Source organism: Seriola aureovittata, chromosome 8, assembly GCF_021018895.1.
Source record: "Seriola aureovittata isolate HTS-2021-v1 ecotype China chromosome 8, ASM2101889v1, whole genome shotgun sequence".
NCBI classification, from domain to species: Eukaryota; Metazoa; Chordata; class Actinopteri; order Carangiformes; family Carangidae; genus Seriola; species Seriola aureovittata.
This window is the reverse complement of record NC_079371.1, coordinates 5814853-5842626: the sequence shown is the minus strand read 5'-3', so window position 1 is coordinate 5842626 and position 27774 is coordinate 5814853. Positions and strand designations below refer to the sequence as shown.

General features: G+C 39.6%; 1 protein-coding gene across 1 annotated transcript in view; it reads left to right on the top strand.

Moving 5' to 3' along the window:
• The window catches only part of pde6a (phosphodiesterase 6A, cGMP-specific, rod, alpha), a 30453-nt gene extending 15623 nt beyond the window's left edge, over positions 1–14830 (top strand). Inside the window, exons 12-25 of the mRNA XM_056383418.1 lie at positions 228–377; positions 1922–2065; positions 2955–3020; positions 3319–3465; positions 3784–3891; positions 4328–4437; positions 5912–5999; positions 6648–6748; positions 7166–7273; positions 7355–7418; positions 10591–10665; positions 12434–12517; positions 12859–13027; positions 13328–14830. Of these exons, the coding sequence (XP_056239393.1) occupies positions 228–377; positions 1922–2065; positions 2955–3020; positions 3319–3465; positions 3784–3891; positions 4328–4437; positions 5912–5999; positions 6648–6748; positions 7166–7273; positions 7355–7418; positions 10591–10665; positions 12434–12517; positions 12859–13027; positions 13328–13371 (1458 nt within the window). The 3' untranslated portion in view covers positions 13372–14830. The remainder of the gene's footprint in view (positions 1–227; positions 378–1921; positions 2066–2954; positions 3021–3318; positions 3466–3783; positions 3892–4327; positions 4438–5911; positions 6000–6647; positions 6749–7165; positions 7274–7354; positions 7419–10590; positions 10666–12433; positions 12518–12858; positions 13028–13327) is intronic.
• Positions 14831–27774: the final 12944 nt, after the last annotated feature.

The window sequence follows — 27774 nt, the reverse complement described above, 5'->3', positions numbered from 1 at the left end:
GATTTAAAAGAAAGTCCCCATATTACTGTCTTAAATATATCGCAGCAACAATGTAGATAAGCATATTCTAATTTACAGCCTCTGAAATAATGCATTTTGAACTGTGTGTGTGTGTGTGTGTGTGTGTGTGTGTGTGTGTGTGTGTGTGTGTGTGTGTGTGTGTGTGTGTGTGTGTGTGTGTGTGTGTGTGTGTGTGTGTGTGTGTGTGTGTGTGCATGTGCACGCAGAAAGAGCCTCTGGATGATTCTGGCTGGACCATTAAGAACGTCCTTTCGATACCAATTGTCAACAAGAAAGAGGAGATAGTGGGTGTGGCCACGTTCTATAACAGGAAGGATGGGAAACCCTTTGATGAAATGGATGAAACACTGATGGAGGTACAGGTTGTGTGTGTGTGTGTGTGTGTGCGTGTGCGTGCGTGCGCGAGAGAGAGAGAGAGAGAGGGAGTCAGCACTGAGTCACTGAGTTTATAAATACACTCAGGCCGTTCAGAGCATCTGCATTATTTATCACTGGGCCTTGAGGCTTTTTACTGAAGTCTCTCTATCCACCTCTCTGCTCAGAACTCAGTTAAAATACACAACGTGACAGTTTGATCTCCTTTAACTTCAAAGTAGTTTTAGGAACAGTTTTTCTTTTTGACATTTCATATGAATTTGATTTGCTATTTGCCTGGAAAGTGATTTGACCAACATTCACTTCAGAAAGCTTTTGTTTTAACATATAGTGTGTGTGTTGTAGTGTTTGCTAAGCAAACAGGAAACTGGTGACAGTGGTGGATTGTAGCTAAGTATATTTATTGAAGTACTGTACTTAAGTACAATTCTGAGGTCGCTGTACTTTAACACAGCGAACAAGAAACATGAAAACTTGGAAAGAAACAGGAGGAAGCATGATATATCCACTATATTTCAGAAGCACATATTAGACTTTTTGCTCCACTACATTTAAAACCTATAGTTCCTGGTTACTTTTTTACACACCCATATGAATGAACGTCGGTGGAGGGAAAACTTATTACAACCTCAGAATCGTTACAGCTCTGGAGGAATAAATGTCTATTTTTATTGAACAGGAATAGAAATAGATAATGAGCAAATCTTTCAGCCCTGTCTGAAAATTCAAGTATAATTTGACTAACAAGATAAGAGCAGAGGACAAAGTTGCACCAGTTTGTACCTCCTTTGAAGCTGGTATCCCATATGATCAGACTATTAATAAAAACCTGTTTGATTTGTTTGTGCAGACAAAGTAAAAATGTGTTAGCATTACATATCAGATGGGTACATTGTGATTACTTCAGAAATCATAAAGCACAGATGTTTGTTTTTCACAAACGATGTACAAACAAATGAGATCATCCCTTTGGAGTCATTTGGATGTTAATGTGCTGAAGACTGTGCTTAAAAATGTAACATAGCAAAAATAATATGCTCTATATTCCCCTATATGCTGCAGCGGCGAACACTGTAATGTATTTTGTAATATAACGGTTTGAAATGGTTTATTCTGCATAATGACTAATTTTACTTTGATATTTCAGTGCATTTTGCTGATGACTGTGCAATATGTTAGTTCAGTTCAAATGCAGGACTTGTAATGGAGCATTTTCACATAGTTGGGTTAGGGTTGAGTCAAGCTTTTACTTGAGTGAAGAATCAGAACTGTTTTCACCACTGAGAGCAGGTGATGTTTATATTTTCATTTTTAGGGTTGGACAAAAGAAGGCAGTTTGCTTGAGCAGTGGAAGAAAAAACTAGAGTCAATCTACAAACTCACAGAATCAATTTTAAGATTCAGGAACTATTTTATCATTTAATGTATTTTTTGTCACATCCACAACCATTAACTGGCTCTTAACACTTCATGTCTTTCTCTCTCTCTCTCTCACACACACACACACACACACCTCTCTGTCCAGTCTCTGACCCAGTTCCTGGGCTGGTCGGTGCTGAACACTGACACCTACGATAAGATGAACAAGCTGGAGAACAGGAAGGACATCTTCCAGGACATGGTGATGTACCACGTCAAGTGTCGCAAGGATGAAATCCAGAACGTTCTGGTTAGTAAGTAAATGTGGAAAAAGGGAGAGATCTGGTTCTCTATCACACCAACTATAGCAGGAATAAATATATCACTATGGGTTTATCAAATGTGTTTTTTAAGGATAACATTGTGTAATAGTGTTATTCTGTGTGTTTCTCTCCAAATGGATTGTTCCAAACATTTCCAAAAAAGAGTGTTTTACACACAGTTGAGTGTTTAACAGTTTGTTAAAGCCTGTTTTCATGAAAAGACCAATGAAGTGATGTTTTTTTTTCTGTAATTGGCCTCTTGAGCTTCTTGCTGTATATAATGGTGGCTACAGTGATACAAAAGGTGTATTTCATGTCCCTTTATGAATTTATTGTTGTTGTTATAAAACAAGTTGGTAACGTGAGCCTGGAAGAAAGTATTAAATTTATGCAAATTGTGGTTTGTACTTCAGTTACTACTGTCTACTTTTGTCAAATTAAATTTAATATCTGTTCTCATTCTCTTCTAAAATTACCTGGAAATCTTATGTAGTAAAAGCTGAATAAGAAAGATTAATGCATTTTACAGCACCATTGAAACTAGAGGCTGCAGCATTTTGTTGACTTTAAACCTTAGAGACCGCTGCTGGACCACAATGCAGATATTATCCTTTAATATATGTGCTACACAGAACAAAACCAGTCAGTTTGAAGCCAGTCTGTTGATGTGGACGATAGAAACAGGAGGTGAGCATCGTTTATAAGGTGAAATTGGCTGTCAGATTTTGTATGAGGTGATTTGTCAGTAGATAGAGAAACAGGCAGAGGGAACGAAAGCAGAGAGAGATGACCTGATGTGACCTCAGATCAGGAGTCAGATGATTGATGCTGAAGCGTTTGATCCAAGGTGAGCATTGATGATGTGTGTTTCCCCAGAACACCAGGGAGAGATGGGGGAAGGAGCCAGATGAGTGCGAGGAGGAAGAGCTCCAAGAGATTCTGGTAAACAACAAAACATCCAGCTTGTGCCTTCAGAAATTCCAAAAGCTATCCTCAGTGCAAACAAAGAAATACATTTCCCCTGATGGACCATGACTGTGAACGAGATTTTGTGACATTTATTATATTGACTTTACAGATCAAAATCATGACCTTTTTGTTTTTAAGGTTTCTCATCTTTCCACAGTCCTATGGGATGGTGTCGTCTTGTGATTCACACTGAGATGCACACCAAGCTGTGGCGACATGATTCCACAAATCTACAGTATGAATTTATGTATTTGTCCATTTCTGTCCACAGTCCGAGGTTTTGCCGAGTGCGAAGAAATCGGAGATCTTGGAGTTTCACTTCTGTGACTTTGAGCACAGTGAACTGGACCTGGTGAAGTGCGGCATCCAGATGTACTACGAACTGAAAGTGGTGGACAAGTTTCACATTCCCAGAGAGGTTTGTTAATTCATTTGTATTTGATGTTCATATTCTCCCCTAATTTTTTGCCAAATAACATTCCACAATGTAGATTTCAGAGGCTGAGATTCATAAGGTTGGAAGCAATTTCACACCATTGTAAATCATTTATTTCCAATATCCAGAAGTATCTTCAGTTCTTTTCTCTGTAAGATTTAACCATGTGTGCTTGTGGACCTGCGCTCGTTAATATTGTGTCATAGATACACACAAACAAGCGGCGCAGAGTGGTGTTGTTTCATCCTGTGTCGTTTTTCTGTCACATGATATAAGCGGTAAAGTGTGTGTTACCTGCAGGCCCTGGTGAGGTTTGTTTACTCTTTGAGTAAAGGCTACAGGAAGATCACCTACCACAACTGGAGACACGGATTCAACGTCGGACAAACCATGTTCACCCTGCTGATGGTCAGATACGCAGCCTCTCTCCCTCCGCCCTCTTCTTCTCCTTAATTACTCATCACTCCCTCACCTCCTGCTCTCAATCATTTCTTCCTCCTCCTCCTTCCCTCTCCAGTAAATCCTCTCTACTCCTCCTCCTCCATCTCACCTCTCATCTTTCCTGTTCCTCTTCCCTTTATTGTCCTCCTCCTCGGTCCCCTGTATTGTCACCTGAAATGTTCTCTACATGTGACCATGTATGTATGTTCTGTGTTTATATGGATGTTTGTGTGTAAGTGAGTAAACAAAAGCGATAATGAAGTGTGTCTGTAAATGATAAAATGAGTCAGTGTTGTTTGAACTGGTTATTAAATAAGAAAACCAGTGAGTGGAAATCCTGCACTTGTTTGTGTGCTGAATGCATGGCTACCTTTGTGTCAACAATTTATGTTCATGCTCTCAGACCGGCGATCTGAAGCGTTACTACACAGACCTGGAGTGTATGGCCATGGTGACTGCCGGCCTCTGCCACGATATCGACCACAGAGGAACCAACAACCTCTACCAGATGAAGTAAGAGCAACAGGGGGTGAGGGAGTGTTTTAGCATGTCAGTAAATCAACTGAAAGGTAACATGTTTGATCCCTAAACAGCCTGCGTGTGTCTCTCTGCTAAATGAATAAAACTTAATTTGATTTATGTATTTGGAAAGTTACTTTCAGAACAAGGTTCTTACGCACTGACCTTTAGAGTTAACAAGTAATTTTAGAAGGAGCTGGTCATTTGAGTGACTTTGCACTTAGTGTTTAATTACATTTTTTTTTTGTTCTATCACCTGAATATAATGGAGTGCAGTACAACACCACTTTGACCTCAGCGCTAAAACTAATAAAGCTAATTTTATTAATTTTATTAATAAAAGGCAGATTAATGTATCGGATTGCATTAGGTGTATGTTTCACAGTGACCATGTTAAGGTTGTGGTTATTTGTGCTTTTGTTTTTCGATCTTCTGTTTTTAAGGCAAAAGAGGCTGAAAACTACAAATATTTCAGTAAGTGTGAGAAAACTGAGGCACTCGTGATAATGAGCTTCAGCGTTCGTTAAACATGGGCATCAAGGATGATGAGGTGAAATGAGACCAGCTTAGCAACCAGTGGTTTAAAGAAGATATTGATATTTCTACATAACCAGCGTTAGCATTTTTACCAGTCTTGCAAAGAGCTTCTGCTATTGTTGCGTTTATAAGATAAGAGGTTATAATACATCCTCTGAGCAGCGCTTCTTCTTCAGGGCAGACTGGACGCTACAGTGACTCAGTATCAGAAAGTGATTAGACAGTTCGACTGGGCCAGTGCTAGCTGGTTAGCATGCTAACTTCAGTAGACAATAAATAGAAGCAAAACAAGAGGGTGGTTTCCTCCACTGGAGACTCTTGGTGAGTAAAGGAATGAAGTTTGATGCAGAACAATGTTTCTCCTAGACTGGGAAGTGAACAGCTGTGATTGCTAACACTGGCTATGTTACAATAGCAAAACTTAAGTATAGCTTGACACATGCACAATACAAAACATGTTTTTCAAACTATTAACTGAACAAAAGTAAAATCATATAGAATGATAAATATATGGCTTCCTTAATTACTTATTGCCGCCATGACCCCGTTTCTTCATGAGTCTCAGTTGCATTCATTTATAACTTTTCTCACTTTTTGAAATCAGACTGTTTGGTCATTCTGAGGGCGTTTAATTGACTCAAAGTGACAGCAGCTACTCCTCCCGTGTTCGAGACGAGCTGACCTCAGCTCTTTAGGCGAAGGTAACATCACACACACAGAACATCAATGCACTGATATTGACCAGATACACCTTCAGCTGCTCTGCCCCACCTGCTGATGGATGAGCTAATGAGAGCCGCCATTAGCCGCGGACGCAGCGGGCCAGGCCCACCCTGGATTTAACATGCATGATTTATCACAGTGTAACCTCCCATCATTCTGTGTGTGTCTGTGTGTGTCTGTGTGTGTCTGTGTGTGTGTTTGTTTCCAGGTCTGGTAATCCTCTGGCGAAGCTTCACGGCTCCTCCATCTTGGAAAGACACCATCTGGAGTTTGGCAAGACTCTGCTGAGAGATGAAGTAGGTTTCAGTGTACACACACACACACGCAGACACACACCTACACACACAAACACACACACACACACACACACACACACACACACACACACACAGGGGTGGACACATCAACACCTAAACATCTGTACATTGGAAAGCAATGTGATATAACCATCCTGCAATAAATCTAAAGAACTGACACCCCGCCCTCTCGAGCCTCGGCTCCATTTGCTTCTGTGGGAAAACATGTTTATGAAAAATTTAATGAAATTGAAATGATTATTATCTTTCCATTTCCCATGCATCTTTGCTAAAATAAAACTTTGATCAATGCAAAAGTTCTCAAATCTTACTGCCCAGTACAGCAGTAGATCCCCTTTTAGCTTTCAACATAGAAATAAAACTCTCAGCTTTCTCTGTTTATCTTTTCCAATTTATCGGTTTTGTCACACATAATTTCCGTCTCACATCAAAGGAAGCCTGTTTTGAGTCTTCTCCTGCTCTGTATGTCTGGCACACTCACAGTTTAGAGATCATATGTGCAGTTTCAAACATAATCTCAACCTTCTGGATGTCCAGTCAGGGTCATGACAACCTAACCCCCGACACACGCCCCTGTATTCTTGTTGTTCTCTGAATCGACCGTCTTGATTTTCTCCTGTGTTTCAGTCACTGAACATTTATCAGAATCTGAACCGCCGGCAGCACGACCTCGTCATCCACCTCATGGACATCGCCATTATCGCCACTGACCTGGCTCTCTACTTCAAGTCAGTACAAAGAGAATGCAAATGCATCACGTCCTTTCAGTTATCGTTCTACCGCTTTAAATGCCTTTTAGCCAGCATTATAAAACAGATTAATTACACTTAATTGTTTGAGTGGCACATTTGATAATGATTTCATCTTTTTGTGTCAGTTTTTTAAGTAATTACTTTTTGAATTGATACATAAAGAAGTCAACAAAAATACAGCAGATAAGAAAAGATTTTGTGTTGATGAAAAACTCATCTGTAAGTGTTGCTGATGAATTCTGTCCCACCACCTTCTCCAAAATAATCTCAGCAAAACAAGTGAGAGGTGATGCATGTTCAGTGAAAGCACGTCAGAGCAGACCGTGATTATAATGCCTTGTGAAACGCCTTTTAAAGATGGAGGTAGTGGAGCACTGTTTTGTTTCTGTGCAGGAAGAGGACAATGTTCCAGAAGATTGTTGACCAGTCAAAGACCTACGAGAGTTGGACCGACTGGACCAAGTACATGATGCTGGAGACCACGCGTAAAGAGATCGTCATGTAGGCACAAACGCAAACACACAGGTAGAAACACAGACGCATACAAACAGTCAGATGTCAACACATGTATTGTGTTTCTAGGGCCATGATGATGACAGCCTGTGACCTGTCTGCTATCGCCAAGCCGTGGGAGATTCAGAGCAAGGTACGCGGCTTTGTGATCTCTACACAAGGTCCTTTTCATACTTCACAGTTGTAGCTGTAAAATGGCTCTCCAGCCTCGCTAACATCCAGCCGTTCACTGTAATAAGACACACACTTGTACACAGGCTCCAGGAGAGTCTCTGCAAGAGAGCGGGAGCCGGTGATAAAGTAGACAGAGAATGACATTTTGTCAGCGCTGCCATTTCTCTCAGCAGCGTTCAGCAGTGATTCCTGACGGCCTCATGCATCAAAAGCAACCTGCTGCTTTTCATTTGCCTCATTACGGCATGGCAGGCTCAGCGTTTTATTTAAGTAAAGTATGCAATATACACATTGCCATCGCGCTTGCACACACAGGCATATCAATATGAACAGGAAGTATCGCTGGCTGTTTAACAGGCGCTGCCGGAGGGTCATTTTTTACCTTTATTTGTTTGCAATTGGCTGGGAACATGAGCTCTTTGTCAGCGACGCCTGCTTCACATTTTTATACACACACATAAGCTGGAGACTCATAGCAATTCCACTGTACCCATAATAAAACCAGTAATGGTAATTCAAAGCACAGATAGTTGAGTTCTTGTTGATGAAGTGCTTGATGCATCACCTGTTGAAAGAATTCAAATATAAAGCTAATAATCTATTATAGAAGAGAAATATAAGTTACCAGACGATTTTATCCAATTCCTCCAAAACGTATTCGTATAAGATGATCAAGGGAGGGCAGAAACAGAATCACTGGCTCAACTGGTCCCATGCTTATTATTAGAGCCGCGCTCAACCTGTAATGAGGGGTCACAAGTGGACATAGCTTCATTTTCAAGGGTCATGAGCTAAAAATGTTTGAACCACTGATTCAGAAAATGCGAAGGCGCGCTGTGCTGTTTTGGCAGGCATTGTTAAAGAAGATATTTGAGATATTTTTTTCCTAATGTCTCAGGCTCATGGGCTCCTTTTCAGCTGTAATCATAACAAATAATTCCACAAGTCAGCAGACGCCTGACCTTTTTATAAATGATTTTTCCATCAAAATGGTTCTGCAAATCACCTTCCAGGTGGTTTGGTTTTCATGATTGTCCTCCAGCATGACTAGCTAATTTAAAACATCCATAGTTTAGTTTAATGGCAAAACCTGTTGCACTTATACACTTATAATTTTAAATTGGAACAGGTAATTGCAGATTGAATATTTAATTTTCTCCCATTGTCAATTGCTTGAGTTTAAAGTAAAGAGTGAGAGCTGTGTTGCTGAGTACAGGGGAGGATTTTGCTGTTAAAGGGTCATGAATCTGGTACTGTGATGAAAATCTAATAAATACCAGTATAATCATGTTTGAGTACTGCCAGATGTGGTGTTCAGATACAATATGTGTGAAGGGAGGTTATGGGACCAGCAGTGCGATCAGTGTATTAGAATAAAAGGCTCATGAATATTGTTCCCAAATAGCATCTTACAGTAGACGTTGGTGTGAATCTCTAGTTATGACAACTTTTAGTGCAAAAAGTATCATTAGTCACACAAATAGAATGATGTATCCCTTTTAAATCTTTTCTACATCAGTTACTTCACATCTGTAGTAGAATTTGGGATTCAAACTACCAGCCTTTTCATCACCTTCAGGCTCCTGTTATTAATGTTCATCCTTTACGATTATATGTCAGAGATACATGTAATTAATCTACAGTCTCTCAACTACATGATGAGTGTGTGTACAAGCTGATAAACATCTCATATCAAACCCAAAAAATAATTATTACCATGTGCTACTATGACAAACTTCAGCAGATTAGTTGAGTTCTCTTCTGCTCTGTTGCTCCTTATGCACAGTCGATGCCAATTATGATATTCCACCTTTATTTTTGGCGGATACGTTTTTTTTTTCCCCTGGTTCGATTTCACCTTTGTCTGCACCTGGTGAGTCAGCTCCACATCCCACACACGCTGTCAGGATATCTATCTACAGCAGCGGCCGCCCCCCCTGTGGATTGTGCTCTAAAAGTAGTTTGATGACTAACTCCTCTCCTAAAAGGTGAATTCCACCCTGAATACAGCAGCTACATGTTTGTAGATGTCAAAATGAAGCCCTCCAAATTCAAGTTCTCATCAGAGACTTGCGGAAACTTGATACTAGAACTTAATTTAAGCAAAGGGAATCTCTGCTCGTGGGAAATGGTCTCTATTACAGCTCGAGTTTGTGATTCAAGCTGATAAGATGGTTGCATTCTTACATAAAAATCATCTGATGTACAGATAAAGTCACTCAGATTTTTATTGATGATAGACAGTCCTCCCTGAGATGTTCTGGAGAGACAAAAGCTTGAGCTGCTTAATTCTTCTTAAGATACTCCACTGACATTTTTATAGCTGATACTTTTTTTTTTTTTTTTTCCCACTCAGTTCTGCTTCCCACGCACACAGAATATCTGTCTACAGCCAGCCACAGCCTCGTGGCAATTGTTCCCTCCAAACTGGCTTGATGACTAACTCTTTCTAAAATGATTTTTTTTTTTTTTTTTTTTTTTTTTACCCCAAATGCAGAATTCACATATTATTCATCAGATCTCACGTTGCTCCAATTTAGGTTTGCAAGGGGCAAGACAAAATAGGCTTTCATCTCATCAAGGCACAAAAGCCTGAAACTGCCTCATGAGCAGTGAGCAAGATTCTAATTTATGGGACATTGTAAAAGCTTTACAGGATGATTTTAAGGACATGTACGGGAGCTTTTCTTACTCTATAAAATGCTCCTCAAATCAGCACCGTGCTCCAGCCAGTAGCTTTATGACTGCCAGTGACTTAAAGGAGAATTTCCCCAAATACTGTGCATAGTGTTGAAATGATCAGTCAGAAAATAACTTGTTTTATATCATTTTAAATTAAATACCTTTTGGTTTTGGACTGTCTGGCAGATGTCATAGAGGCTCTGAAAACTCTGGGAACATTTTATAAACTTAATAATTAATGCTAAGATATATATATAATAAGATAAAAATATTGTCACAGTCACATGATCCCCAGTTTAAAAAAACTTTCTTTTCATTCAAATCGTTATGTAATTTTGAGCTTATCTCCACTAACAATTTGCTAACCACAGAGAACCATGAGACAAAGTCTGTTGACTGACTTGTTTTGACTTGAATTTGACCTCTCCAAACTTTGTTGGACCCTGTAGGTGGCGCTGTCTGTAGCTGCAGAGTTCTGGGAGCAGGGAGACCTCGAGAGGACGGTACTGGAGCAACAACCTATTGTAAGGACACAGTAAGATTTGGGGGATTGTCCATGATGACAAATCAGAAAAGCTTGTAAATGGACCTTTGTGCTCGGATTATTGTGTTTCACTCAAGAGTCAGCAGTGGACAGTGAAAAATGGGGCAGTTCACGTGAAATGAGCCTCGTGGGACCCTTCATGATCAGCTCAATCATATGATCAATTTTATGTCTATAACCTGGACAAATATGCACATGATGCTGTAGTTTGAACTAGGTAATGAATTAAATCTGTACTCCAGCAATCTACAGAAAACCTGTTTATCTGTCTGTGTTGATTTTCATATTTTTTTAATCAGTTTGTGCCAGTAAGATAAAGTTTGAGAAAGGAGAGAGGATTTGGTGGGTGGACAGGAATTGCAGGAATTATGTCGAGATGGTGCTCTCCTCTGGGTTTCATTTTAAGACGGCGAGCGGGAAGGACGGGATGAGAGAGCAGGAGAACAAGAGACAGAAACGCAGCTGGAAGACGAAATGAAAAGACAGATTTAGTTCCCTGTGGCGGCAGTGTTGAGCGATGTCAGGGCCATTATGTGGAGCACTGATACAGAAAGAGCGGTGACTGTGGCCCCAGCCCAGCCGACCGTACCCTCCCCTGGCTCTCTCTGCCACTGTCTCTCTTTCTCTCTCTCCCCTCGCTGTGTTTCATTCCCTCGTGTCCTTGAGACACTTGAAGTGTGAGAAGCACCATCCCACACTCTCTCACCTCACAGTGCTCTGAATTTAATAGCATCAGTCAACAGGGAAAACTTTTCATTTTGATCAGTTTGTATTTCCCCAGCAGTCGATTCTGTGAGTCACTGTGGTCTGACAAGAAAAAAAGAGTTTGCAGAGGCTGTAACACTTGATCAATTTTATCAGGAAATGTAGGTGGGCAATTTTGCCACCAATTACAGCCAGCATGGATTTCCTCACAGTTCTGACAGCTTTGTGCTGCTCACGCTGCGCTAAAGTACCAAGCACCTTTTGAATGTGCCTGCTAATGTGAAGCTAATGTAACTTTGCATGGTTCATTCATAGCTTTGTTTACACTCAGAGAGGACACACTATGGAACTATGACCCTCTTTTACAAGCATGCAAAGTTGAGACCTTTGAAGGAGACAGTTTGGGTTTCAGGTTCTGACTTGATGCTACTAAGCATTTGAGTCTCTTTGGATGAATCTACAGTTTTCTCAGTGAGTGAGGATGGAGTGCTTTCCATATTTGTGATTGTGGTGTAGCTGTTAAAGCAGGTGTATGTTCAAAAAAAAAAAAAGAAGAAATAGGCCTTTTTAAGTTAGGGAAATTGTCTCCCCACCACACACTCAACAAAGATGTCAAAGGTCAGAGGTCAGCTTTGGAACACCTTCACTGGGGCTCGGAGGATGCCAGTGCTGTGTTCAAGGACAATGCAGTAGCTTTAGTTTCCTCAGGTTTTTTTTTTACTCATACACATGATAGAGTAAGTAGTTTTACATAAACTTTGAAATTGGTAAATCCATTAGAGGTTTCTGGCTGAATGGGAAATCAGTTGTTAGAGCAGTTTCTTGTTGTGAAATGCTTTATACACACTGTTAAAGCGACGATACCTTGATGTGTTTTTAATGCAATAGTACTTCAACAGCAAATTACATTTCATTGGTATGATTGCTACAATATCTAAAAAAAGGTAATGATAAGGACATTAAAGTACAATAGCTTAGCGATAGTGTTGATGACCAGATCACCATAATCGAGTGCTTTAAACACTTCTCTCTCTCTTCTCCAGCCCATGATGGACAGAAACAAAGGAGAGGAGCTGCCGAAGCTGCAGTGTGGTTTCATCGACTTTGTCTGCGCTTTTGTGTACAAGGTCAGATGTCACAAAGACACACGCAAACACCCACTACTGAGTCCCTCTAACTCAAACACTCACTGCAATGAACACCTGCCACTGGCTAAAACAAATAATAACAAACAAATTTACATGCAGCTTGATATTGACTTTGTTTTTGGCTGCATAACTTTATTACAAGACAGTTCGGATGTGCAAATGGATTATCATAATCGAATTTGTTCGCACCATGTGAGGCTGATTAGTTAGTGTTATATGTATGATTTAATAAATTATTTTGACTGTTTGGATCTAACAAAGCCGTATTGATTTAATGTGATTCGATTTGTGTTGACTCTTCCACCTCTCCTGCTCCTCAGGAGTTCAGCCGTTTCCACGTGGAGATCACCCCCATGCTGGACCGCCTGCTGAACAACAGGAAGGAGTGGAACGCCCTGAAGGAGGTGCACGAAGCCAAAGTGGCTGCCATTGAGGAAGCCAAGAAAGCCAAGGAGGAGGAGGCTCAGAAAGTTGTGGCAGCCAAACAAGGTAGGAGGCCGTCAGACACGTGAACACACACACACAAACAATGTGTTACTCTCTCTATTTTCATGTGGGATGTAAATGCCTCTGAGCCTGAACAGTCATGTGCCAGTTGTGAGGTGAGAAATTTATGCCAAAACTGGTAACGGCAGAGACACAGAAATACACACACAGGACGAGAAACAAATAGTTTTGTTTGGATGCATTTTTCATGGTGTCACTTTGAATAATAAAAACTAACTTCCTCTCTGTGTTTCCTTTTTTTCTTCCCTCTTTCTTTTCTTCTTTTCTTCCTTCCTCCTGCAGCGAGTGCAGCCCAGTCACAATCAAAGACTTGTATTCTCAGCTAGAGAGGCTACAATAGCACCACCTTGTTTGCAACATGGTTATGGTCCAATACTGGATTTATGCAAAAGATTTTCTCCTTTTTTTCTTTTTAAATCCAGTTTACAGAGAGGATGTCTCTCACTTCTCCTGCATTTACTGAAATCTCCTTTCTGCACTGCTTCTTCCTGTCCTTGCTGCTTTGATACTGTGTTACTCATTAGATGCACTTGGCTTGATGTTGTGTTCAGGTGTTTGCGGGAAGCTCCAACAGCTAACATTTGATAGTCGGTTACCAAAAAGCATTACATACAGCAAGCTATGTGTTTTGTCTGTACTTTGTCAAAAATTTGGAAGCTTCCTGAACTGAAAAGGTTCAAATGGCAACTCGGGTGTTAAATGTCATCTTACCTACAAGCCTGTAATGCTGTACTGGCATTAACTGAATCCAGCAGCTGCCTAGAAAGGTGTGTTATAGAAAATGCTCAGCAGAAATGTAACAGTACACAGTCTGTTGAGGAGCTAATGTGCTAAAACATGCAAAGCATTAGTTTGTTCCTTTAAGTATCTGTGATTGCGGCTGGTGGGTTAGCAGCAGATGTAACCTACACTGACCTTTAATAATCTACACGTTTGTGTTGTAAACACCAGTGTCTCCTGATTACACTTCAGTGTCAGTTCAAATGTTCAGTATATGCTCTCAGATGATAGGTCTGGGTCAGTCTGAGGACGTCAGAGAGTTTCTCAGTAGACTGAAAAAGTTCTAGACATTTGTTTTGATGAAGCAAATGCAAACTTATTGTTATGTATTCTTATTATGAGCTATAAAGAACATCAAAGTAAAAAAGATCCAAGACAATCAATAAATTAAAGCTTCAGTGTGACTCTTTGATTCTGTGCATTTTGTAGTAATGGTTCTTTTATGATGGATATGTGTTTATACACAGAGAGGGAACATGCTCCAGCTGTGGTTAATGACATTCATCACTGGGCGTTTCCATAGTGTCTGTGAGTCAAGTGTTATTTTATATTTTTGGCTCAGGTCTTGCGACATTAGTTGTGTTGACATGTTTGTCTCAGCTTCTTCTTCGTCTGTGCTGTTAAAGGTTCAGAACGGAGAAATCTATAAATGCAAACGCAGAACATGGCTTGCAAAATAGATGCACGCTGAAAATACCTTCATGTACTCTGTTGTTCAGTTATTGGTTGGTTAAATACGGCTTACCTTCTCTGCTGCACTGGTTTTTACTGTACACTGTGTATTAAAGTATGTTACTAGATAATAATTCGATCTGATCCTTTTTAGCGTTTGTGATATTTAATGTAAATGTTTGTAGATACTTGCGCAGAAATCTAATGCAGATCAGCGGAGATGAAACAGTTTGTGAACTAATTCCTCACACAAACACACATGCAGTCAGTTTTGCTGTAGTTAACAATGAGGAAATGTGAAATTGTTTGAAAAGAGATTAGTAAAGACGCTATTTTCATACTGACTAATACTGGTGTCCGTCTTTTTATTGAGAGGTGTGTGTGTGTGTGTGTGTTTGGGGGGGTGTTAGTTTGTTAGGTGTTGCTGTGTCTGGTGTCAAATTGTGGTGATTTTGAATTGGTTTCTTGTGTTTTTGTGTGTTAGTCAGAGACTATGTGGCATCTTATTGTGATGAGCTAGTGCTGGTGCTGGTGTTTAGAAAATAGTATTTAAATGTGAATGGCATCTGCATCCACATACATATCTGTGCAGTTTTATTACTCTATAAAACAAATGTGTTTCAGCATTAAACACTCATATGTATGTATGATTAAGAGCTTCAACATAAACAGCATATTTGATTGCACTTTTGTAACCATTTCATTTCAACGACACATACTTGTTATTTTCTTTGCATGTTTCCTCGTCTCTCGCTGCACTCTCATTTGATTCTCTAGAGAATCTGTGTGGAAATTTTTTTGCACCTTTTTTTTTTTTTTTCCAACCATGAGGATTTACACCCCAGCGAGCATTTGACTGACAGCACTGTGGAGGAGCTGGCCAAGTGTTGTGCCAAAATTTATTTCCCCAAAAACAGGTGGTGGTAAGCAACAATTTCACACCAGGGGAGAAAATGCCAAAATTAAATCCTTTCCTTCCCAAACCACAGATGTTTATTGATTGTACAGAAGTTGTCAGGCTGTACATTAATCTATGGGTATTAAGTGATTTTCTCTCGTTGCTGTTCTACAAAACTGAAACAGCACTTATATATAGGTCAAAAGTGGTCTTGGCTCAAACTGAGTTTAATAGGTTTTTAAACATCTAGGATACCTATGATTATTATTGCGACAGATTTTTAATTACAATATTCGAGATGTAATTCATGCTGGTTAAAAGATGTTAAAACAATGGTTAGATGTAACATAGATGTATGCAGAACTGTTTAACCACATTTAGCTGTGTAGATGCTTAGATGTCTTCTGACCTGATAATTACCAAATCCTTGTTTACTGGGAGCAGCTCACTCTGAGAACAAAGTAGGACACACACACACTCTGAGAAATTACAGGGAAAATAAATCCTGGCACCACTCGTTCCCAGTCCCAGCACATGGTTTTCAAGGTATTTAGCATTATGGCATTTCAGAATTCAAATTCAAACAGTTTTGAATTGAAATCAGAGAAACGTTGGTCTAGTTTTTTTTCCTTTTTTTTTTTTAACAAGAAATTACACACCTTTTGTAGTTGTCTTTTTCACTACACTGAGAAGTAAACATCTGGAAACTGGCTGTATGAGACTCACTGCAAATTAGTGTGGATGGGAGAGAGTTGCCTGCAGCACTAAAGCAGAATTGCTGCATAAACGACAACTTGCACAACAGCTGACAATGTATTATTATCTGTCAGCTGCACCATCCATTTAAATGTGTTTGTGTGTGTACACATTAATGCATTCTCCCACCTAGAAGCATACATAATACTGTTATAAAACGCAACATGACGCCATAGCAGGGATAATGAAAAGTGATCGCCACTGGAGTCTCAACGGGGGGGCAGCTATATTCATCACCACCCCTCCCTCCCCTCCCTTACACACTGTAGTAATATAATAATAGCCATGGATACATAATGTGTGTCGTCACTGGTGTATGACGTAAATCCCCATGACGTAAGGGCATGTTGGGAGCTCAAAGGATTGCCGTATACGGTTGTGATGATCAGCAGAGCTTGTAAAGCTTGGCTCTGACGCAGGGACAACCCGTGACTGCAGAGAGTGAGAGAGAGGGGGAGAGGCAGAGCAGCAGCTGCAGTACACTCAGAGAGCCTGCAGGAAGGGAGCTTTACCCTCATTCTAGCAGGGATCGGGGGCAGTCGTGACTGCAGAGCTGCCAGCCTGCAAGCCACAGCAGAGAGCAATGCAGGACTATTTATAGACGACTATGCATGTGTCGGCTGCAGTTTCTAAGCAGAGGAAGTCACTTGACTAGTTTGCTCAGGCTTTGTTGTCCCAGAAATGCATTCTCATCAGCATCGCTGTGGCAGTACAATGTTTAGTTGCTGCTGTGTGGAATCACACTAGAATCACATGAAATTCTTACATTAGATCACCTGTGTGTGCAGCATTCAGAAATAACCAGGCTTACTTCCACCAGTTTCTTTTTATGGTAACCTCTTGACGTCCAGCTTTCACCTTTTGTTTCCCCTCTAGATAGCGTTGAAGTTGTTAAAATCACATTGATTGACACTGTCAGGCAGTATCACTGAGAACACACGCAGACCTGAAGCGTTAATTAAAGTTCCTCTCCAGACACATTTTAAACTATGTAAAAATACTCTACAATGATTAATATTTTGTTTAACATGATTTTCATGAATAAAAAGTGAAGATAAACTCAAAGAAAGGGGTCTGGAAGGACATCTATCTTACTTCCTCATTGAGGACTGAGAATTCTGGATCAGGCCTTGTGCCCCGCCCACTCCCGCTGCTTGCGCTAGGCTGACAGTTGAAAGAGTAGACAGCGTCAAAGGAAACATCAGAGAGACTCAGCCACATGTTTGAGCCTCAGTCAGACCCAGACTCAGGAGTTTTTGAGTTTGTTATTTACCAAAACTGGTGACTAGCAGACATATCAGACATATCAGAATGGTTAGTGCAGTTAGCATCTTTTATGGCAAGGTTTCAGGTTTATTTTGCCCGTGCCCCGTTCCCGCAAGTTGACAGGATTGGTTCTTTACATGACGTATGAAACCCTGGCTGTCTGAAGCCATTTTTATGAGAAAGTCATTGGTTCACTGCAGTTCCAAGGTAGTTAAAAACTTGATTTTCATCAGACTGAGTCTTTAAATAATGATCTAAAACAAGAAAGACGAGCTAAACATTTCTGAAGCTGTATCTAATAAATGTTTGGCATTTCTTTCATTTTCAAAATAACAGTCAATAACATTGCTCTAGATCAGCAATTACATTAATCAACTAATTGTTTCAGCAGTAGAGACTGATAACAACTTATTCCTGCGACTGTAAAATCTGATGAGAAATGTTAGAAAGCTGTGAAATAACTGCTGAGACAGGTTGACCTTTTTCAAAGACAAATGATTTTAAGGTGACGCAAAAACAAAAAAAAAGTGAGAGAGGAGATGTGATCTCAGGAGGACACAATGACATGACAGTTTTCTTTCTTTAACACAGGCAGAAAAGCGAGACAAATCATTCCAGTGACGTATCCGCGTGTATCAACATGTCTCATGAGGACAGTTAAGAGGCTGCAGGATGTTTGAAGAAATCAACAGTATCACGAACTGCAACGCAGTGAATGTGCTTGCATCTGTTCAGTGATATAACACCAAACACTGCTGTTCTCCAGCTTACGATCAAAATCCCCACAGGAGGTTTTAAAGATAATATGATTTCTAGGTAGAAGAAAACACATTCCTGAATTATACACTATATATGCATTATTATTTATATTATTTAACCAGGTATGGGTTTAATATCTTTTTTTCCTGAGGCTAAAGATAAATATTACAGATAAACAGTAGAATAAAAACATGTGAAAGGTAGAAAAGTGGACAGCAACAAAATAGATGCAAGCAGACCAGCATGTTCAGTGAGTTCAGTAGTTGTAAGTCATCAGTTTGTGCATATTTGTCACATGGAGTCAGCATCCACTGAATGCAACAGTTATCATCGTGTTGCACAAGGCGACCTTTGACCTGAAGTAACTCTGCAGTGTGTAATGTTTGCTGTCTGAGCTCAGTTGACGTTCGCAGAGACGCTGCTCACTGTGGCTGAGCGCTGACCTCATTTCTAAGATGACTTTAATACAATACACATTTAAAACACGCTTAATTGGTTTTGAGAATTTGTCTTGAGTTAATCTGTCTAAAAATGCAGCAAAAAATGGCAGAATGAATAATATCAAAATTTATTTCAGCAAATGGCAAAAAAAATCATCGTTGTCGCTTTGAGTTTCTGAGATTAGAGAGATGTTTACCAACAGAAGACCATCAACTCACTGGTCGGTGCTAAGTACTGAAGAAAAGTATTTACCACGCAGCAGACATGAGGGCAAATCAGATGTAGTTTCTTTCTCATCTTACAAATGATGTTTCTATGCCCTTTAGCCAAGCAGCATATTTTCCCAAATACTGAAATCCATTCAGACTCCCAAGTTTCACCAATCAGCTTTTTCAGTCATACAGTGAGGAATGAACAAACAATAAATTTAATCTTTACTATTGAGAGTAATGAGAAAACTGGGAATATGCCACTGTACGGATTAAGCCAGATTTTAGCACCAAATTAGTTGCCCCCGACTAATTTCAGAAACGGGCCAAATTTCTGCCATGTCAGTTGTTGTTTGTCTGACTAATTGCTTGAATCATCAGTGATTTGGCTCTCGGACAACTGGTTGGATTTCTGGAATGTCGAAATCTTGGCTGTCTGAAGTTTTGGTAATTCCACAGTCCAATTTCTATCAAGGCCGCTGTCAAAAGATGCTTTTATAAACTGTGGTGAGCTTGTTTTAATATTACTGAAGTTGTATTTGACATGTTATGGCTAAAGTCTTGGCTTAGACTGCTGAGATAAAAAATTGATTTACGCTGCAGAACAGACCATACTGTCTACATCTGCCAGCCATCTGTGGCTCCATGGCTCCATATTTTTATTCTTTTCTTCTTACTTTCCACTTGGTAGCGCTGCACAAAGTAATGCTGACTTTCCCTCTTGTTGTCAAGCAGGCTTGGGCTGATATTCGATAATATCGAAAATCGCGATATTTCCGTCCACATGCGATATTTTTCATAATATCTAAAAAATTAATATTCATTTATTTTTTATTTTTACAGTTTCACACATACTGCCCTGCTGCTGATTCTGACCCTTATTTCACTGCTTTGCTTACTGTACATTTTACCTTGGCATGTGACAAATAAAACTCTGAAACACCTGAAACATAAAACGCAACAATATAAAATAAAACACATTTACATTTACTCATTTGGCGTTTTTATCCAGGGTGACTTACAAGTGAGGGACATCCCTGAGGCTCCAGTGCAGTAGGAGACCTTGGTCAAAGTACTAAGTACTACATCTATTTAATAAGTGCAAAGAAATCAAAATAAAGAAGTGCACCAAAATTGCATAGTAAGTGCTAGTTAGGCATATTAGGGTGTTTAGGAGAGGAGGGGATCTCTGAAGAGATGAGTCCTCAAGAGATTCTTGAAGATAGAAATGTACGCTCCTGCTCTAATAGCATTCAGTAGCTTGTTCCGCCATCAGGGAACCACAGACGAGAACAGTCTGGACTGTGTGCCTGCCTTGTGTGCAAGGATGCAATGCCAGACGACATTCTTTGGAGGAACGCAGTGGCTGAGAAGGAGCCTAAGACTCTGTGATTGAGTTCAAGTAGATGGGTGCAGACCTGGAAGTCGCTTTGAAGGCAGCAATAGTGATTTGAATTTGATTCGGATGGCCATAGGTATTTTGAATATATCTCAACTTAAGCCATAATGTGATTTACATAAAACTGAAAAACAAACTTTGACTTTCAGCCTCAACATGAGGAACTGGAACAAATAAACAGAAGATATGAGGTTCATGGTGGGCGGTCGTGTCTTGTCCTGCTGTCCCTGTCAGAGTTAAGCTGAAGCTCATGGGGACGACACTGTGTGTGTGTAATAACTCTGCACTGCACTGCAGAGCAGCTCTGTTTGCTGCAGTCACGACTGCCCCACAGAAACAACCAAACAGAGGACAGCAGGACAGGAAATGGCTGACAGGATGATTTCTAATCATCTGCTTTCTCCTCTGGCTTTGAGCTGAACAATTAATCACCAAAGTTTATAAAAAAAAAAAAAAAAGAAGTTAATGCTTTGCAAATTGGCTGCATTGACTGGAGAAATGTTTAACTACACAGGAATAAATGACTGTAGTTAGAAGTTTATAATGTGAGTTCATACACCACGTTGGGACTCCTTCGGGAAACCTAGCTTTAACTTGTGCAGCTTAATACAACAACCTTGTATTACAGTACTTGTGTCTTGGCGATACAGCAGGTTTATAGATTGTTGGGTGTGTTGCTATGAGTCACTGGTCCATCTTTAAAAACGTAAGAGCTGTGTTTGCGTTCTCCAAAGTAAGCCGAGCGCTTTCAAAGTGAGCAGCAGGCTCTGCTGAGGCTGTTCCTGGTCACAGATTCTGTTTATGATATTCATGGACAGAATCTCTTCCATCTCAGCCAAGGAGTGGAGAGGGTTCATGCTTTCCTAATCTCGGGGTTGTATCTTTGCTTTTTGCAAATGATGTGGTTCTGCTGGCTTCACTGGACTGCGACCCGAAGTGTGCACTGTGTCGATGGGTAGTCAAAATGAGAAGCAGGTGGGATGAGAGTCAGTTGTATGAGGATAAGGAGGGAGTCTCTGCCCCAAGTGAAAGTGATTAAGTGTTTTGGAGTCTTGTTCCCAGTAGAGGGTTAGATTGTACCTTGAGATTTCACCAGACTGTCATGGTGGAAGGAAAGAAGCTGGAGTCAGAATGTGAATGCTCCAACTCTCACCTGTGGTCATGAGCTCTGGGTAGCGATCAAAAGAAAGAGATTTCAGATATAAGAAGCTGAAGTGACTGATGTGTTGTGTTAAAACGGTCGTTGTGCCAAACCAACCAGGCGTTAGCATTGATAATCTATAGATCTGCACATTTTAGCTGCTTTCAGCTAAATGTTTAATTTCCCCAGCAAAAAGGGGAATCATTTGTTTTCACTATATTTCTGTCCACAAGTAACACAATGACAGAATGTATGACTATTTTGGTCATGGGTTTCAAACTCTTTCTGTAATAAAACATAAAAAAGTAAAGATATTATCAGATGGGAGTCTGTGGTCTAATTTGTGTCAGTTTAGGGGTCCTTGATGTGAAAATATTTGAGAACCACTGCTCTAACCACCTATTAAACCCACTTGACACTAGCTGACCACCACCAAAGGACAAAAAGACAAAGTTAGCAACTAGCTAGTGAAGAAAGAAAGACAATTAGAGCTAAGGGGAGACAAATTATTACATTCATCAAGTTGTCAGAAACATAACTCCAGTGGGATGCTCATGCTGCTGTGTGACTTCTGGCTGTGTGAGTTCCTTCTGTTTCGCTGTGTTCAAAAATGGCTTTATGTGGTTTTATGTTTTGTCATCATTTGCTGTAGTTAGTTTGGACCTGGATGCAACTATCTGTGCCAATCTTATGCTGGTTTCAGACCAAACATGCAAGAGGGAATAGCTAGTATCCTTGTCATCACTGATATATTGCTCCATGCTTGAGATGGGAGAGACAAGAGCAGAGTTAGAGACTTTTTTATTTTGGATGAATGCACTTGTTGTGATGTGGAGGACATCCTATTTGGGGTCAGAGACTAATGTAGTTGAACTTTGGCTGCCCAACCTGGCAGAAAATCAGCATAATGCAGACTGCTATGGCCCCTAGTAGCTGACCAAGAGAGTGCTGTTTGCCTCACAGAAGGAACATAATTGATGTTTGGTTTGGTACATTCAGATTTTTTATTTTATTTTTTTTATCTTCATAGCCTCAGGGCTTTGTGAAACATAAAATGCTCCCATGTGCTTTTGCTGGTGTGGATGTGACAGAGGAAAAGAGACCATCCGTACAGCAGTGCTCATAAAGTGATGTCCCATGTACAGACATCATCAGTGCAGTCAGTGACATGTGAATCACAGTCTAGCCAGGCGGAAAATTGCCAGCGGCCTCTTAATAGGGTGCTGTTTAACCAGGGGAAGACTAGAAAGAGGGAGTGCCCATTAATGTGTGAACACAGGCAGCAGAGCATATGGCTTTGTGAAGCTGAACCTCTCCACAGCATGGATAGGTCGATCACAGCAGCCATACAATACATTCCGTCTTGTGTAAACATGCCAACGCCCAGCTGTATTCAAACACACATAAATAACACTCATGAAAGACACAAGACATGACAGTTTCAAACTGTGTCTAAAGATGAGTAACTGCTACCAGAAACTGACATTTGTTTTTGTGACTGATCACAGTGAGCAAGATGATTTGTTTGCAGCAGCAAGTGCCAGCAACATAAAGCATTTCAACATAGTTGAACCCAAACCCTATATAAATAAGAAAGAAAAATGCAGGCTTTTAAAGTGCAGTGAGTAAATTTTTACTGCCATATTGCAGACATTGGAAACTATAGCACAAATACCTGTTGAAACATTTCATATTTAAAGCAGCTACTCAATTTGTCAATACTGTCTTCAGTAGTAAGCTGACGTAAGTGAAATGTCAGTGTCCAGAAACCTCCAAAGGAAGGTACCCAGGAGAGATCCTGATCAGATGCTTGAACTACCTCCACTGGCACCTTTTGACACAAAGGAGCAGTTGCTCTACTTCGGGCTTACCCTATCTCTAAGGCTGAGTCCAGAGACCCTACAGAAGAAACTCATTGGGGCCGCTTGTATTCATGATCCTATCCTTTTGGTCACTACCCAGTTCATGGCCAGAGGTGAGGGTCGAAACCTATATCAACTGTTAAATTGAAAGCTTTGCCTTTTGGTTCAGCTCCCTCTTTACCACAACGATCTGGCACAACATCTGCATTATTGCTGACGCTGCACCGATCCAGCTGACCATCTCGCACTCCATCACTTGTGAACATGGTGCCAAGACAACAGAACCACATCATCTGCAAATAGCAGAGACACAATTCTGAAGCTCCCAAACTGGATATTGTCCTCACCCTGGCTGCCCTTTGAGATCCTGTCCATGAGTATCACAAACAGGATTGGAGACAAGGGTCAACTTTGGTGGTGAATAAGGACATTCACAACTCTCGCTTTGCTTATACAAAGACCTTGATGGCTCGTAGCTCGTAGCAACAGCCTCAGTACCGTGAGGAAGAAACCCCAAAATGTCCTGTTAGCTTTCTTTTGATGTCGACAGTAAATATGGTCAAACGTGAGCTTAAACATAATCAACCCATCTCTAAAAACCTTTTTTTCTTTTTTTTTTCTCACAATAACCACATTAGTTGAAAGAATGCTGTTCATTAGGATTTTATTTTTTGGAGGCAAATCAATGAATATATGTACTTTATACAGTATATGAGGAGCACATCTCTACAGTTTCATAATGTAAACAATCTCTGAAGAGAAATGTATTCAGTTTAAAAGGAAGCCATAGTCTTCTGTTTTAAACTATTTACATGAATTAAAATATAATTTATAACATCAGATACTTCCGCTTCTATGAAACTAGATTTTAACAATTCAAAAATACTGAAATGCCTTTGTCTCCACATTCTCAAGACATATGAAATCACACAAAACGAAGAAAAAAAAAACACCATTTAAAGACATCCAAACTAAGTGGCGTATAAATAAAAAAAGAAGAAACGCAAAATAAAACCAACATATGTAAAAATATAAAATCTCACTAGCAGTATTTACCTTTTTTGTTTTACCAAAAACTAAGTTAAAAAAGAAAAAAAATCATTTATGTGAATTTGATAGTCATTAGATGTAAATAGACGATGAAATCAATAGTAATGAAAAACAACAAAAACAATGTATGCCCTTATGTCAAAATATTTTCTTCCACCAAAAAAAACACCCACTCACATTTAGCAGATTTTGACAGTTTGCATTCCCTATTAAGTGCCTATTTGACATCACTGTTGCCATCAAGTTTGAAAGATTACCCATTAGTTTATGTGTATTGTACAACTGTTGATGATGAAATGTGACACAACCATTTACAGATCAAACAACGGAAGTGGAATCTGAGGCCGGAATCGGGCCGGTATTGCAAGCACTCCTGTCCTGTTAGGGGCTAATTTGATGGTGTAGCTAGCTGACAGATACATTGTTTTCTGAACTAAAGAAACAGCGAGTGACATAAAAAAAAAAAAAAAAGAAGGAAGTGTTTTTGTGGGCCATGGCATTGGAAAGATGAAATCTATAAAACTGAATCTGACGTGGCTGCCGAAAACGTCACATTTTTTCTGCGAGCCATCACGAGCCACGCTCTTTATAGTTGAATTTTTTCTTTTTGGTCAACTCATCTATCAAGTTTTATGGTTTTCTTGCCATTTTCCATTTTTCTGAAATGAATAGTGGAAAGAAAGGTATTGCATTCTGATGAGGGTAATTCCCTTTGGAAGTTTTTTTTTTTTTTATAATTTTTTTTATTTTATTTTTTTTAAACATTTCTTTTTTATTTGGATTCGTTGCCCATTGACCTAGGACCTAGACCAAGTGGACAGCGGTATTATGTTGAAATGTGTCAACGTGTTCTCAAAACACTGAGGAGAATGGTCAACATCAAAGTTTTCTATAAGAAAGTATATAATCATCTAGATATCTACACAAACACACAAATATATATTCATATATATGTATATACCTTTTTATAATATGGCTATTGAAAAAAGTTTTAATTACGTCAGTAATTATTTAATAATAAATGGATTGGAAAGGAGTTGAAACGGTAATACTAAAAGCTAGTGGTAGCTTCGTTTTCCACCCCGATTGATTTTTAAGGCTTGCCATGATGAAAAATGGGGTTGTTTCGATGTCATTCACCTCTATAACAAAGGAGGTACCCTCACAGGCACAGCGGCAGCCACTGTAGAAATCCCACCATATGCTGATGTCTCAAGATTTCCTCAGATAAGTGAGTCTAAATTTTGGATTATTTTGGATGTAGAAACTGTATGTTTCTCCTCTAAAAAGGATAAAGCAACAGGTCAAACAGGAACTAGTTTTTCCCACATAAAATGTTTGCCATTACAAGCTTAACTTGCTATCTAAAGGCATTTTAAGGTAAAATTTTGGTCATCAGTAAAAAAAAAAAAAAAAAAAAAATTGTAAAACTTTCCACATAGGTTGGAGGATACATTTGTCCTCTGGTTCACACCCTTAACGTGCAACCTTTAACTTCCTCTTTCGTTGTTTCAGTGTAAAACTACTCTGGACCATAATATACTACTGTAACTTGAATTTTATAGTAATTGATTTAATCCAAATTCTTCCTTTTTGGGGATGAAGGAAAGGTGCAGCAGTGACACTGGGATTTCTACAGTGTCTACCTTGTCTGTCTCAAGTAGTCTGAAATTATTTTACGGGGTCAAACCAGCGACAACTTTCTTTTTTCTTTTTTTCCTCCCTCCCGCATTCCTTTACCGGAGTCATACATGTATAATTATTAGCTGATACTGTAATACAAACGTCCATTGCAACTCAGATTTTAGCAAACCTGTGCACCATCAAAATGTGGTAATAACATAGTTACAACAGCTTCCTTTTCAATGAGAAGAAAATATTGTGAAGTTATTTCACTACTTGGGACGTTATTTTGTGCAAGAGTATATTAGTACAATTTGTTTTGTATACGTGTTATGTGTTTACGACGTGACTGACCACATTCTTCCTGTAATTTGTTTTTATGATTTTTTTTTTGTATTTAACAGCAGTCTACATACAGTATAGTAGCCTATTGAATCTGCAGCTCAAAGATCGCCCGTGTTGTAGTTCAACAACCAACATACACTGTACATTATTACCTCAGTTTTTCGGAAAGGCTGTCTTAAAGATAAGATTATTATGTATTGCATCTCAAATTGCTTTTTAAGGAAACAGAAAGAAAAATCATCAAAAATATTTAGTCATTTCAAAACAGCAAAGAAATAGAACCTTCTAGTGTGATAGTCTAAAGGGATACTTATATCTTTTTTGTCTTTTACAACAGTGTTGGACTTTGGGTGAAGTCATTTCAACGTAAATTTTTTTCCCTTCATTTCCTCCCTGCACTGAACAAACATAACTCAGTGGAACGAAAGCGACCTGACCGTCTCCTGTCTGATTAGCAATCAACTGTGACCCGCCACCTTTAAAAAAAAAAAAACAAAAAAAAAAAAAACAAACAAAAAAAAAAAAAAACACACAATACATTTTATGTTTACAACGAGGCATAGTGCTATATACACATTATATATTCATATAATAGATTTTCTTTTTTTTATATGTAAACCAGCACATTCTCTCACTTTTTAGTAGTATACATACTAAGCACAAATACTCATTCAGTTGTTCGCGATTAGTTTTGTTACAATTTCAATTTTTTTTTTTTTTTTTTCCCCGACACCTTGTTTCTTAATCAGTATGTATAGCACTAAATTGTTTTTGTTAGTTTTGGATACCAGTGAGCCTGGAGAGGGTCCATCCTTCTAGGCCACTTCACTTGCTGTTATTTTTTTAAAACACTGAATAAGGCGCCTTTGTACTTAGTGTGCGTTCCTAATAAAGTCAAAGGAGAATCGAGTGATGTAAACATTCAATTTTTTGTGTGTGTTACCAAGGAGTTGATTAGATAGCGAAAGAAGAAGGAAGAGGAGAAATGGGGATCATTTGTTAAAAAGCGGGGAGTTTAGCAGGGTTTGGAGAAGACCTGGAAACAAGGCCTTGAACCCACGTAGCCAGAAAGTGACAGAGTTAGAGATAGAGGAAGAGTCGGGCTGCATTTTATTGAAATTCCTAGTCAATGAGAGGAGGAACAGGGAAACCAGGAGGAATGGCGTGTCCCTGAAGAAAAGAAGAAAATGGGGGCAAAGATTAGGAATCTTCCCCTCCAAGCGCACTCAAGGACTAACCAACCACCAAGCCACCGTTCAACCCCTCCTAACCCCTCCTCACCAACCCGCAAGCGTCAGCAGTGTCCGACTCAAACACGAGACAAAGACAAAACACTCACAAGGACACACGATTGAGACTCCAAGAAACGGACACGCTTAAAACCATTATGAGGCAAGCGAAGGATACAGTTAGAGAGAAGATAGATTATTCCCCTTACAAGGGACTTAGTGGTAGAGGAGTCATAGTATAAAAAAATCAAACGCAAACCCCCCCCCCCCCCCCCCCATACTACCTATAATTGCCCAAA